This window comes from Taudactylus pleione, unplaced genomic scaffold (assembly GCF_031769625.1).
Source record: "Taudactylus pleione unplaced genomic scaffold, aTauple2 ptg000206l, whole genome shotgun sequence".
In the NCBI taxonomy this organism is placed as follows: Eukaryota; Metazoa; Chordata; class Amphibia; order Anura; family Myobatrachidae; genus Taudactylus; species Taudactylus pleione.
In genome coordinates, this window is record NW_028284608.1 from 10,801,647 (window position 1) to 10,816,705 (window position 15,059).

At 45.4% G+C, this 15,059-nt stretch overlaps 1 protein-coding gene across 3 annotated transcripts in view; it reads left to right on the plus strand.

Annotated features, from left to right (window-relative positions):
* Nucleotides 1–15,059, plus strand: part of PLCB1 (phospholipase C beta 1) — an 808,463-nt gene that overhangs the window by 642,757 nt on the left and 150,647 nt on the right. For all 3 annotated transcript variants that reach the window (XM_088478043.1, XM_088478041.1, XM_088478042.1), the window contains exons 19-23: nucleotides 2,226–2,380; nucleotides 4,265–4,429; nucleotides 6,132–6,231; nucleotides 9,816–9,920; nucleotides 12,047–12,153. In XM_088478043.1, coding sequence (XP_088334169.1) covers nucleotides 2,226–2,380; nucleotides 4,265–4,429; nucleotides 6,132–6,231; nucleotides 9,816–9,920; nucleotides 12,047–12,153 — 632 coding nt within the window. The remainder of the gene's footprint in view (nucleotides 1–2,225; nucleotides 2,381–4,264; nucleotides 4,430–6,131; nucleotides 6,232–9,815; nucleotides 9,921–12,046; nucleotides 12,154–15,059) is intronic.

Consider the following 15,059-nt stretch of genomic DNA (forward strand, 5'->3'; position numbering starts at 1 on the left):
CCCTTGAGCGTGGATTCCTGCCACAGCCGCATCGGGTGTCATCAAGACAAGTGACGCCGTACGATTTATCAAACCTTCTAAAAAGAAAGAGTGGAGGGTGTTACCCTTGGCAACCAATCAGAGTCCAGTTATTCTCTTGACTGTACAAGATAAATTATAGCTGGAATCTGAATAGTTACTATGGCCAACTCCTCGAAATTTAAATGATCTGTAGATCTTATTGCGTCTAGGTTACTGGGAAAATGAGCTTCACTCATTCCAGTTCAGGAGAAGTTCCAGGTCAGACAGGTTTTCCTCTATGACTGTGATTGGATAAAAAAACAGTACATTACACACTCAAATGCACTCATATACTGTACATGTAACTACTGCAGTTTGGTGCATTGCTGTAAAAAAGAGATTTTCTGGAAATACAAATTTAGATTAAAAAAAAAAAAAAAAGATAATGGGGCATATTCAATTAGACGTGAAAAGTCGGAAAGGTTTCGCCTGCCGTACTTTTTGGTGACTTCGCGTGTTTTGGAGGCGAAAACTTTTCGTGCGCAGCCTCACTTTTCGCTCTATTCCATTCCAAAGGACATGAAAACAGATCCCGGCGAAACTCAAACAGGCGAAAAGAGCTGTTAGATTTGGGGAAATCAGCCTGACACCCCACAAAAGATGCACTATCATTGGGGATTAATGTAGCTGCCCCCAAATAGACCTACTGAAGCTATTTGAGGTACTTAAATGCTCTCAATAGCTTCTAATTAGCATCTCTGCACAAGTGGTGAAGAATAGCATTTTGCAGGGTTTGGTTGTAGAATATAACTAGTCCCAGCAAATTTGCAGTACATGAAAATGGGTGCCAGCATGGTTAAAAATCGCAAAAGTGTAGTTTTAAAAAAACCTTAAAAATGCACCTTCAGCAAGCACCTGCAATAAAAAAAAACACCTCCCCCATACTTGCAGACCCCCCAAAAGCTTATTTCGATAGTTTTTAAGTTTGTACCCCAACTTTGTACTTTTTCGCCCCCTTTTTCAATGTCATTTTTTGGGGTGTTCTTCAATTTTTTTTGACGCAGGTAACCTTTGTGGACCTGTCCCAAGGGTGCAGGGTGGTTTCCCCACCTTTGCACCCCAAATCCACAATTCTGCACTTTTTTCCGCCTGGTTTCATAGGAAAATCTTTTTTGCCTATACCAATGCATTGACTTTCCGCATAGGCGAAAAGTCTTTGGAATTGAATACGGGGAAAAGTTTTCACCTGGCGAAATGACGTCATCCGCGAAACTGTTTGCTGAAAACGGCTTATCGCGGCTAATTGAATACGCCCCAAAATCTTTAATTGACTGAAAGTCATTACCAGAATTGCAGACATACAGTGCAACAGGCAGAATTTGGCCTGAATTCAAGGGATCAGTTAATATTACGGTTTGCGATTTGGACTTAATTATCAAATGCAACCTCGGGAGCTGTAACGAAAAATCTGCAGGTTCTGCAATCTAACGTGCAGGGAAACCCATTGATTCAGCATTTTACGTTGAATCAATGAACGCTTTAACCTAGTGTCTAGTGCATGGGTGGGAACGGCTAATTAATTGAATAGCTATTTACCACGCGGAGTGATCAATTAGCTGCGGGGTATATCCAGTGGCTGATTGAATTCCCCGCTAAGGACTGATTCTGAGTCATACTCAATACGCATGCGTCTACAGTAAGTTACAAAAAAGCCGCACAGCACTTGTGTCCCCAGGTGTGATCGTACCTAGTGCCAGGACGAACACAAAGTGGAGGTCTCAATTCTTACACATTCAGATACATGGCTGTACACCAGGGGACGGCTTATACTAGTATTTAGAATTAAGTCGCAGTCACGACTGTCGCAAAAGATGCTGACACAAACGCTGTTGCATCTGTTTCCAAATCAGGTCCTAGATGCCTGTTCCCCACGTTTTACTGCCTACTTCCCTTTTTACTGTACGTGTGCACCAGCGGTTCCTCTTTTCATGTCCCTGACACTCGGCATGTGCATGTATGAGGATAATCAGATAGGCACATATCAGTAGAGATACTGTACAGTTACTGTGAATCTTATGCTTAGTAACGCACCTTTCTGGCACTTGGTATAATGTGCGTTATCATGAATGCAAACCTATTTTTTTTTTTTTTAAATAAAAGTTTTTATGTTTTGTATGTAAAGGTGTTATCGTCTGTCTGATAAGGATGCTGCATTTTATTCACAGATTTTTCTATGCAGCTAAACATGGGGATGTATGAGTGTAATGGTAAATGTGGATACAGACTGAAACCAGAGTTTATGAGACGGCCTGATAAACACTTTGATCCATTCACTGAGACAACGGTAGATGGAATAGTTGCAAACACAGTCTCTGTAAAGGTAAAACACTATCTATATATCTGTCTGTCTGTCTTTCATATATAGCCTCTTTCTATCTAATATAGCATCTATCTATCTATCTCAAATCTATGTAATCTGTCTATCTATATACTGTATGTATCTCATGTCTGTCTGTCTATTTGTCTATCTATCTAATTGGTCATTTAGAGCCGTATTTACGAAAGGTATAAAAGTCTTCTCTCCATTAACAATGAGTGTTACCGTCTGAGGATGTAGATACAGTAGCAGAGTTCCAGATAGGAAGTCTTGGTAAACAAGCCTGTCTGTCATACACGTTACAGTCACTGAGGCGTACTGTTAAACAATTCTAATTAGAATTGACTGAAGAGGCTAAAGCCTCTCATTATAATCTTATGGATCCCTGGGCCTGATTCAGAGCCGCTCGTAAGCGGCCGCTCGTTCGCTCCGAGCGATGTTCGCACATCTGCGCATGGGTCGTAATGCGCATGCGCCAACCAGTCAGTGCGGTCGGAAATCGTGTGCTCGCAAAATAGCGAGTGCCTGCTAATTTGAGTGACAGGATGAGGCATTTGTCAGTGGTAAAAGGGGAAGGTGCTTGAAAACGGGGAGTGGAGATCCGAACGCAGGCGTGCCAAACGGTCAAAACAGGCATTTTAAGGGTGTGCATAATTAACAAAGCAGCGTCATCGACCACGTCACTTGGTTGTCTTTTAGCCTGAACTGCTCGCATGATTGCGGTAGGAAAATGCTACCACAAGAATAGCGAGCAGTTCATACGCCTTTCGATGTACTCGATTAATCTAATAAATAGCGGAGATGACGTATGATGCGAACGGCCAAGGGGCGTCTTTACAAAATAGCGAGCGCATGTTTCAGACGCTCGCTCAGCCATAGAGGCGTCAACAGACCGCAAAGAGCGAGCGCTCAATTTAAATAGCCAGCCCCTTTTTCTGAACGATCGTCTGCAAATAGCGTCCATTATACTGGTATCACTGGACATGCAAAGTTGCCAGGGCTCCCAATATTGTTACTTACCCTGTCCCCACAGTCCAGGGGTCTCAGAAAGACTCCACCGGAGTCCAGGAGAACTTTACCAAATTCAGAAGTCTCACTGGACATTCCGGGAGAGTAGTCATGTGTATACAAGAATATATTTCTGGCAGTCTCTCTGGTTTGTTGTCTTGAATAATTTATTTATAACAATATATTATTGTAGTAATAAGTAACAATCATTGTAGTGCATTGCTCTTTCTGCTGTATTAGCTACACCGTCCCCTATGTATCTGTTAAATACAGAGATTGTCATCCAGAATGCCATTATGGGAGAAGCAGTCGGGAAGCCTACAGATGGAATCCCGACCGCCGGCTTCCCGACTGTCTAATCCCGGCAAGGATTAAATGACAGGCGTTGAAATCCCGACGCTTGTCATTTTACCTACACCAGGAGCCAGACGCCTGGCTTACCGATCGAACGTAAGCCGGGCGCGGACAGCCGCGGGGTGGGGGGGGGGGGAGGGTTAGGTTTAGGGCTCCCGGGGGGGGATTTAGGGTTAGGCACCCCCTCGGGAGGTTAGGATTAGGCTAGGGGAAGGGAGGGTTAGGGTTAGGCATCCCCGGGAGGAGGTTAGGATCAGGCATCCCCGGGAGGAGGTTAGGGTTAGGCCCCCCCCCCGGGGGACTTAGGTTTAGGCGGCTGGGGAAGGGGGGCACTTAGAGGGGGGATTAGGGTTAAGCACTTGGGGTGAGGTTAGGGTTAGGCACCCCAAAGGGAGGGTTAGGGGGTAGAATAGCGTTAGGAAATACTTACCTTGGAGTATCGGGATTTTCACCCCTGCCGGGCCAGCGGTAAATCATACCGGACCCCATTATGGACCTGCTTTTCCTTGTTTTTTTACCTTCTAGATCATATCGGGACAGTTCCTTTCAGATAAGAAGGTTGGCACGTACGTAGAAGTGGATATGTTCGGGCTGCCAGTCGACACCAAGAGAAAAGCATTCAAAACAAAGACGTCGCAAGGCAACGCAGTGAACCCAGTATGGGAAGAGGAGCCCATCGTGTTTAAAAAGGTTGTAGTGTTTTAATAAAATGTTAATTGGAAATGACAGTTAATTAGCACATCAGATAATGCTGGAACATTTCTTTGTACCGTCTCCATCATACTTTTCAATTTCACTCACAATATAGTTTGTAGAACTGAAGCATTATTGTATATACATAATACATAAAATAACACTTTCGGTGATTACTGGTTTGTACATACTGTAAGGGCTGCCATCAGAAATTGTGGGGCCCAGGACTGTCAAAATGGGCAGGGCCCCCCCCTCAACCCGCCCCTCCCCCACAACCCGCCCCTCCCCCACAACCTGAATGAATTTACCTAACCTTGTTTGCTCCTTCGTTCTTCTGTTTGTCGGCCCCACGGCCTGTCTGCTCCGGACAACTCCTCAGGCGTCCTCACACAACCCGCCCGCTGCAGCTCGTCTCTTTCAGTGGTGCGTCATGACGTCACTCGACAGCTTCAATGAGTGAAGAAAAACTTTATTAGGCAAACACGGCCAGTTGTTAATGTATGAGGCGCAGTGGCAAACGCAGGATTCTCAGGGAGGGGTTTCCAATATATATGTCTACACACACACTCTATGGCTGTCTCCATCTCTGAAAAAAAAAAAAAACAATTGGTAGGTCAGGGGGGGTTTCTGTGTACTTAGAAACCTCCCTCTGTGCGCTAGTGATAGCGGAAGGCTGCCTGCATGAGTAGTGACTTATTAGTCACTTACTCATTTTATTGTGTGGAAGCAGCAGCGCGGGGGGTGGGGCATGGCCGGGTCCATAGCACTGGATTCGGGCTGCTGCATCGTGATGATAGGAGTGGGCCCCCGGCTTGGCCTGTCAGTTGTCACTTCTTCCGCCGTGGGCCAGGGAGATAGTGGCAGGCAGGCGGGCGGGCACCCCGAGTACCCGGACGCGGGACTAAAGTCCTGGCAGTCCCTCCCTGATGGCGGCCCTGCATACTGTATTAATGACTAGTACAAGATTTGCATAAGTCAGGAATCACCCTTTGTACAGTGGGGAACACTGACAAACATTGTTGGGTCATCGGCCACATCACCTGAGAGCCCAGCCCCCTACATCACTACTTCTCTGTCCTGGCCTCCCCTTTTCACTCCACCTTAATCAGATTTACAGATGTGTCCACATACTGTACATCTAGCCTCCTTGCACGTTAAGCAGCCCTTCTAGTCATACCATGCTGTGCAGAGACATTTCTAGAGAGGAGGGGGCCCGTGTGCAGTCTCCGTCACAGGCCCCCTTCTCTCAGTCCGGCGGCCAGCAGCACACTGAGCGCACTGCGGCCAGTGCCGTACTGATAAACTCTGGGCACTAGAGTGTGCGCAGAGTCTACAGCGCATTCACAGGACACCAGGAAAATGGCCGCAGGGGCCATTTTCCTTGTACTGCGCATGCGCAAAACAATGGGAAAATGGCCGCAGCGGCCATTTTCCAGGCATTTTTCCAGCGCTGACACCGGCACCGACGTGGGATTCCGGAGACGTAAGAATAATATGGGTCAAGGTGTGCAGTGCGGGCCCCTCCACACACCGCACACCCTGCACCCATTATAAATAAGCGATGCCAATAGGACACACAAGCAGCTTATGTTGATGAAAATGACATGCAGCATACATATAAACTGCAACATACTGTTTCCATAAGTCAATCAAACCACTTGTTCCTAAATGTGGTGCTTTTGTCGATCTTGTTTATTAGGTAGTGCTTCCCTCCCTGGCCTGTCTCAGAATAGCAGCATATGAAGAAGGAGGAAAGTTCATAGGTCATCGGCTATTACCTGTCTCTGCGATCCGGCCAGGTAGGCTCATTTACATAGCAGAATGTTTTATGTACTACTGTGCTATCTGGTGTCACGTAACGTTCATGGTAATCCTCCAATAGTCTCTTCCATTCTTATCCATCCTACCCCCGAGTTCCTCCTCTGCAGGATCTTGCTGAAATTAGAGGGAGATTATCAGTCCACTCCTGATCGTGGTCCCCCTCCCAGAAATGAAAATGTCGGCAGCGCATGCGCAGAAAATCTCAAAGTCTCTGACACTGCACATGCCCCATATTTATGACACTATCTTTGCAAATATGGTACCATCACCATATCTCTACTGATTACTAAAATATGGTGCTGACATAATATTATCGAAAAAAAAATCGCCAGAACAGTTGTACGGGCAGCCGACAGGACGGTAAGGAGATGAGTAAATGCAATGGGTGCAGGTGTGGTGTGGACCCCCTTGAACTATGGGCCTATATGCACCACACACCCTGAAACCCTTATAGATACGCCACTAGTTCCAACAGTCAAAATCCCAGCACCAATAGTTATCACACCTGAGCTTCACGCCACCGATGTGATTACCTTTCACACCGTCACCAACATTTTTATAATAGTTTCCAAGGACGCTGCAGCTGAGCACAGTACACAAATCATACAGAGTACATATACGTGGTAAAAATAGCATTTAACATATATTAAAAGATAATTTTGTTATTTTCTGTTGGTGACAATAAAGACATATTGGGTTGCAAAAAATTCCAGAGACAAATATCTCATAAACAGTACTGGTCCTGTAAAGTGGGTACAATCAGCATCTAGGACTTTAAAGTTGCAGCCCAATACCTATTGGTGTGGGGACATTGAACACAGACAGCCAGATCAAACATAATGGTGGGACAATAACCTCTGCTATGGCATACTTGGTGAATGAGTACTCAGTGAAATAATACATTTCATCAGGGAACACCCAATGCACATTCTAACCAATGTCATTAGGGACCACAGAAGTAAATTGTACATTGCAAGGACATGCATAGCTCAGGATATGATGGGTAAATCGGTATACAATCAGGAAGCCGGCTGCCTTAATACCGGCAGCCGGCTTCCCGACTGTCATATCCCGGCAAGGGTGAAATACCGGCATGCCAATCGAGCGGACACCCGCGGGGCGGGCTAGGTTTAGGGCACCCGGGGGGGACTTAGGGTTAGGCACCCCCCCGGGAGGGTTAGGGTTAGGCTCCCTCGGGAGGAGATTAGGGCTAGGCACCCCCCTGGTGGACTTAGGTTTAGGCAGCGGGGAAGGGGGATTAGGGTTAGACACTTGGGGAAGAGGTTATTTCTTGCGGCCGGCGGTATTTCATACCGATTCCGGTAAAAGGGATAGGGATTACTTGAAAAAAATATTAAAAAGAATAACTTCTTTATCAGCTACGTAGGTCGGCATAGCAGTTATCTGCGTATTTTAGTTGTAGCACTTTATGTAAGTTAGTGAAACTGACATTCTGTGAGGCCTGGATTGAGGAAAAGGGTGACTAAAATTGTGAGGTCAGACATCCCCTTTTTGGAGTAAGCAGTGACCGCAAAGTGTTTTCCCACTTCATAAGAAGAAAGGAAAAGGATATAAGCCACCTAATAGTCAGTACTGTGTCCTCTTTGCTAGGAAATATATCTTTGTAAATGTATTTTTCCCCATTTTCATCAACTACAAAAGGATGCTTATTCCTGCTCTTGGATTGTGGCTTATAACTCGTATTTATGGATACACCTCTGGCTACCTAACGGTAACACCTATCCTTTATTAGTAGTGTCCATTCCTTTTTTTATGAATCTTGAATGGATGGCCTCCATCATTCTGCCTGCTCCCTATTCTTCCATCATGGCATGGGTGTGTGCCCAGACAGGTAAATGGAATGTTGAGTGACAAGTATCAAACCTATTAAAGAGGACAAGTTGCCTATGCAAGCAATCAGTGTCTAGGTATCAGTCACCCGGCACATTCTATGAACTGACAACTAAAATCTGATTGGTTGCTAAGGGAAACATCTTCACTTGTCCTCTTTAGGGGTTAGACACACCTCCACTGTTGTCCCCTATGTTTTCTGATAAGCCATCCAGATAATAAATACATGAAGCACAATTAGGTCCCAAGGCCATGTGATGTGATTCAGCTATATGTCTATAACTCACATGCCTTGTCCATGATTAGATCAGTATTTTATTACCCTTCCGTCTGGGAAGTCATGCTGTATTGTCGTCTGAGCACACCCATTTTGGGGATTAGGGCAAACAAAGGAATGGTACCTGGGTGGTTGGGAGTTTACTGGGTATTTCAGTGGCATAGCCAGGTGCATATGGGCACAGGAACGGATTCAAGATTAGATGAAGCAGGAGGTGGTCCACCAAATATTCCTAGGACAAAGACACTGAAAAGAGCGTGAGATGGTGTGTTGAGTACAACTGTTAATGGTGCGTGTGATAATGCATTTTAGGGTAGGCAGGAGTCTACAGGTGACCTAGTGCTTCACAACTGCTAAGAAGCTTATTGCTAAGCACACCCCAAGAGTATTTGGCCACACATAAACCCCTAGCCTAATACTGCCCCTGCTCCTCACATACTCTTGTCCCCATAGTGATCTTACCATACAACATTAGTGTACGAGGTGTCGGGGATGATGCCAGGGCATTACAAGGACCAAGACTAGCACTGTTCCACTTGGCTGACAGGAGAACATAGGAAGTATCATTTCCTTTTAGGGCAATATATGCTACATATACTTTCCAATTAGAACAAAGGCCCTGATTCAGAGCCGGACGCTCTGACAGAACGCTCGCTCTGAATCAGGGCCGTCCTTCTTGATTTTTAGAGCGGCCTCCTGGCCGCTCGTATAGCTGTGGGTGACCACCCACAGCTATAGCGAGTGGCCAGGAATATCGTCGCGATGGTCAAGACCATCGCGACCATCGGCTTGCGACGAGACCCTTGTGGTAGGGTCTCGTTGCCGCAAGCCCTGGAGTGCTTTCGGCTCAAACTTTTGATGTCAGTGGGGCCAGCCCCAGACGGTAGGTGTTCCCAGCCACGCCCCCGGCACGCCCACCAAAGGGGGCGTGCTGTCACTCAACATTGACAGCACGCCACCTTTGGTACGATGCCCGTCGCTATCCTGGTCTCGCGCATGCGCATCACGGAGCCGGCTCCGTCGTGCGCATGCGCACTGAGCCACCAATCGACCCGCTTGCAAGCGCATAGCGCTCGCGAGCGGGTCTGAATCAGGCCCTAAGTACTTATATTATCACATTGATCTCAGTCAACACAACACATGAAGTGGTGATTTTGCTTAGTCTGTAGGACTGGTCTGTCAGTATAACATACCAACCAATTTCACAGCTATTATTAAACAATTCTTACACTTATTTGGGGGATTATTTCACTGTAAGTGAAGTACTGTATGTTTAAGAAACCACAGAATCTTTAGTTTGGAAATGGATAAGGATTTGATTGATGGGTCAGAAATTCTACTATCGGGAATTACACGGGCAGAGCCGCTCTGCTATTTGTCAAACTAAAAAAGATCTTGAAACTTTATAAAGACATAAATCACTTTCCTTCTCAGGTTATCACTATATCTGTCTGAGAAATGAGAAAAATGTACCACTGACACTGCCAGCAATCTTTGTCTACATAGATGTGAAAGATTACGTCCCCGATACATTTGCAGGTACAGTATTTGTTTTTATTTTAATAAACCTCAAACCATTTAAAATATTTTTTAATAATCTGTAAATACCCCAAAGTTACTGCATGTTTTGGATTCACCCTTAATATTAACTGCATCTCCCTTTTATATGTATAGCTGTAGCATGGTTGGATGGGGCAAATTGCAAGGTTGAGCTTCTAACCGAACAAATCTATAGATCACCTATTTCGGAGCTGCATGGCTGATACTTCATGGTGCCGTGTGTCCCAAATTATGGTGGGTACACACTACACGATATGCTCCCTGAGCGATATCGTGTAGTGTGTCCCCGGCAGGCTGTGCTCAATGTCGTTCATGACATTGAGCACAGCCACTGAACGATATCATTAACGATATTGTTCAGCGCCAGGCTCTCTCCCCCATTCCCTGACATGCAGCAACCTGACGAGGTTGTCAGGTTGGCCTGCATGTCAGCCCGATGAACGATAATGACGAAAGACCCGCGGGAACGCGCGTCGTCGTTATCGTTCATCTTTTTGGGGTTAAAAATGGACGATAAAGTGGACGACTGAACTATAACGATATCGTTCAGTCGTCCACTTTATCGCCCAGTCTGTACGCACCATTACTGTGCTCCATCTACGACTGAACTAAGCATCTAGTGTGCCAGCACCACTAGGTGGCAGCAACGGCTCAGATGTTCCGCAGAACCTGGACAGAAATTCCAGTATTGGCTCATTGAGGGATCAGACTCAGGGCCTGATTCAGACCCGCTCACAAGCGCATAGTGCTCGTAAGCAGGTCGATGTTTGCATCCTGCGCATGCGCCGCCCCCGGCGTGCGCATGCGCGAGCACTAGCGAGCGACTGAAGGTCAGTCACTCCGGGGCTCGCTACAAGACGGGGCTGCTGTCGATGGTGAGTGACAGCTCGCCCCGTTTTGTAGGCGGGGAGGGGGGGTGGTTAGGCAAACGCAGGCGTTCCCTTAGGAACGCCTGGCATTTGTGGGCGGCCCTGCTGACATCACCAGTGATGTCAGTAGTGGACTTCCTGCTCTATTAGAACAGGAAGTCCACTCGGGCTTGCGGGAGCCAAGACCCTACAACAGGGTCTCGTCGCAAGCCCAATGGTCGCGATAATTGCGACCATCTCCAGGCCACACGCACAAGCTGTGGGTGGTCTCTGCTGACATATACTAGGCATATATTACTGTTATCTCCAGGAGAGCATATGTCACCTGTGCTGGGCTTGGTGCACCTTGTGTATACGGCTAGCTCTGCAACCTACATGTCTTTTTCTCTGAGCTTCTTTGCTCTTAAAATTTTGACATGAATTTCTTCCAACCTTAGCATAAGCCCCAAAGTGTCCATTTCATCAGCAGCGATCCTGTGCGCAGCCGCGGTGAGAAAATATGCTACTGCTGTAGCCGCCTATTGAGACACCCACCGGCAGCTTTGCAGATCCAAGCAACTGCGTTCATATACAAAATGGCGGTTTCAGATCATTCTAGAATGGACCCTCTGACTAACCCAATGTTCGCGCAAAATGGCTGAGGGAACTAAGACGCTGGTGACATATTTTCTGCGTACGGGATCGCAGATGTAGGCAGATACAAAACAGTCACGACACACCTGCGTTTTTGCCACCACTCCCCGTAACCGCCAATATCAATCACTTTGCGGTTAAATAAGGTACCTTTGCGAATGCACAGTGCGACCCTGACGCATTTCTAGTCAGCTGATCATCACTGCGTCAATATCGGCATTACATCCACATTTGAATCAGGCCCTAGGTTCCTATCCAGAAGCGATATTTTGCCGAAATATTCTATACTGTATAATGTAAACTAAATATTAGACTGGTACATAGAATACAGACCTCTTTGTTTACTTACATTTTTGCTTTTTGTCGGCTTTCTGATGAACAGAGATTCCCTTTAATATGCCATTACTAAATCTGTATTTACAAAATTCTTCTGGTCCTTCAGGTTCTGTGACCCTTCCTAAAAATCCTGTTTTACCAGCATACTTCTGACGAATAAGGCATTTACTCTATATTCAATAATTCTGTAGCCACGCTGTGTACATAAGTAAATATACTGTATACATATTACCACGTAATACCACTTGTGTCATGTGTTTCCTGCAGATGTGATTGAAGCTTTGTCAAATCCAATTAGATATGTAAATTTGATGGAGCAGAGATCAAGACAGCTGGCTGCACTCACACTGGAAGATGAAGAGGAAAAGAAAGAGGTAGGATTATTCCACGTAATGCCGCTGAGGCTTCAGCGTTGTGTTTGCTTAATTGTGATTAGCACAGGTAAAAGCAGATTTTGCAGGTAAAAAGAATGATATGATCACATTTTGGAAAGCATGTCTGCTCCACAGACCTGGCCTTATATATAAATTAGAATCTTACACCATCATATATTACTATCCATACTAAGAACTGTTCCACATCCTTTCTGGTAGTACTGTATATTGTCAGAGTATCATATTATTTCCTTATTACTCACTGTCCACTAGATGGTGCTGTCCAGAATATAATTATACCAAAGGGAATCCTCTAGTACAGAGGTTCCCAGTCACGGTCCTCAAGGCTCCCCAACAGTTCAGGTTTTAGAGATATCCATGGTTGAGCACAGGTGATTTAATTAGTACCTCAGTCAATTTGATTTAACCACCTGTGCTTAACCATGGATATCTCTAAAACCTGAACTGTTGGGGAGCCTTGAGGACCGCGTTTGGGAACCTCTGCTCTAGTACACAGGTTCTCAAACTCGGTCCTCAGGACCCCAAACAGGTCTTGTTTTCCAGGTCTCCTCACAGAATCACAAGTGAAATATTTAGCTCCACCTGTGGATCTTTTAAAATGTGTCAGTGAGTAATGACTACACCTGTGCACCTGCTGTGTGACCGCGAAACGTGCAGGACCGAGTTTGAGAAACACTGCTCTATATCATACATAGGGTCGTATTCAATTAGAGGCAAAAAGTCAGAATCCGCAGAAAAGTATCGCAGATGATATCATTTTGCCAGCCGGAAAGTTTCTGCCGTGTTCAATTCCAAAGACTTTTCGCGTACGCGAAAAGTCAATGCAATGTAATCAGCGGAAAAGTTTTGCCTATGAATAGCAGGTGGAAAAAAGTGCAGAATTGCGGTTTTGGGGTGCAAACTTCTGGAAACCCCCCTGCACCATTGGGACAGTCTCCCAGAGATAAACTATGATAAAAAAAAAATTTGAAAAGACTTTAGACCACCCCTAAAAAGTACTATCATTTTGGGGGCGAAAAAGTGCAAATTTGGGGGACAAACTTAAAAACTAGCTAAATAGACTTCAGGGAGGTTCCCAAGTATGGGGCAGGTGTTTTTAAGATTGCAGGTGCTTGTGAAAGGTGGATTTTTAACGTGATTTAAAACTTCACTTTAGCAACTTAAAAATATGCTAGCACCCATTTTCAGGTACCCCAAATTTGCTGGGAGTAGTTATTTTCACATAAAAATACTGCTTAATGCTATTCTTCACCACTTGTGTTAATGCACTAATTGGCACCAATTGGCACAACTTAAGCACCACAAATACCTTCATTAGGGCTAATCGGGGGCATCTATAGTGATCCCCAATGCTAGTGCATCTTGTGGGGGGTGTCAGGCAGAGTTCCCAATTTTTGACAAGGCTTTTCGTCTGTTTCAGTTTCGCCGGGTGCCATTTTCGCGTCCTTTCTAATTGAATACGGCGAATAGCGGCAGCGCACCCGATACTTTTCCGCATGCAAAACACGCGATGTAGGCAAAAAGTTCAGCATGCGAAAAAGTATCGCGATGCGAAACTAATTGAATACAGCCCATAGGGGTCAATTCAATTAGATGTGACGCATAAAGCCGCACTTACGGACCCAAGCGAGTTGCTTCTAATTGAACCTACTCCATATATTGGTCATGGCATGAGACGTTTCCCTGACATATGCAGTATATCTCCTGGTTCCTATAGTGTTAACACTAGAATTTCTTGTTCCACTTCCCATCACCAGATGGCAGTGTAACACCTACACAACTGGCCTTAGTACAGTGTTTACTGTGTTGGCTCGGTGAGGATATTTTGAGGTTGCATATAATAGATGATTGTATTCATAATATGCTTGATTTATATACCAAGATATTTCTCAAAGTGTGGCAATTAATTATCATTGTTGTATGTATTGCCTTTTTTATTCATGAGATGATGATTTAGTAATCTGCATTCACCAGGGTATTGTAATTCTATGAGTGCTGCCTTCATATAGGGTGATAGAAAGTGTGGGGATATCTCTCATAAATATTATTCTTGTCACCCCATAGTCACTATTTAGGTAATAAGTCTGCAAGCCCTGCGTTCCAGCAATCTTGTACCCTGCTTTACCAAATACAACTTCCGGTGTTCTCGTTACCTGGGTGACTCAGTGTTGTCTCTCAGCTGTATCTTCCTTCTATTCATCTATATTTCCCCATATTTGGTAGATGCAAATTAGAATCTGCGAGATTTAGGGGCTTATTCATCATCACCTAATTTTTACAAAAGCAGGTGAATTAAGTTATCGGGCCATTCATCACGAAGGTAAAGCAGGAGATATCACAGATATCTCTAGCTTACTTTCTCTGGCAAAATATTTTCGGAGCTTGAGTGCGGGAGCATTCGCCATTTTCAGATGGCGAATGCTCCCGATACCCGATCCTTCCCTATGGGAAGGAGTCCCGGGTCGCGAAGAGGGATCCTTTCGGATCTCTCCGCCCCTGTCCGGCTCCTTCCGATGGACATCAGGGCTTATGTGCGCATACATGACCTGTAGGTCGCGCATGCGCACTCCCGTCACTGGTCCGAAAGGAGCATTGAAAAGATTCACTGCTCCGAAAAAGAGCAGTGAAGCCGCTCATGGGACAGAGGATTTTCGGAACAGCTGTCGCCGCGCTGGAGCAATGATGAATTGCTCCGGAATCCGTGGCGAATTGGACCCAGATAATTAATATCATGAATAGTATGTAAACAGTAAGAATTCCATTCAGGTTCCCAGCATTCCTGCTGACCATAGTGTGCTACATGTGATAGCATAGCTCTATAATGATGTGCTATATTATTATCACCATGTTTTTATTTGGTATTGTGATGAAATCAAGGTAGGGGC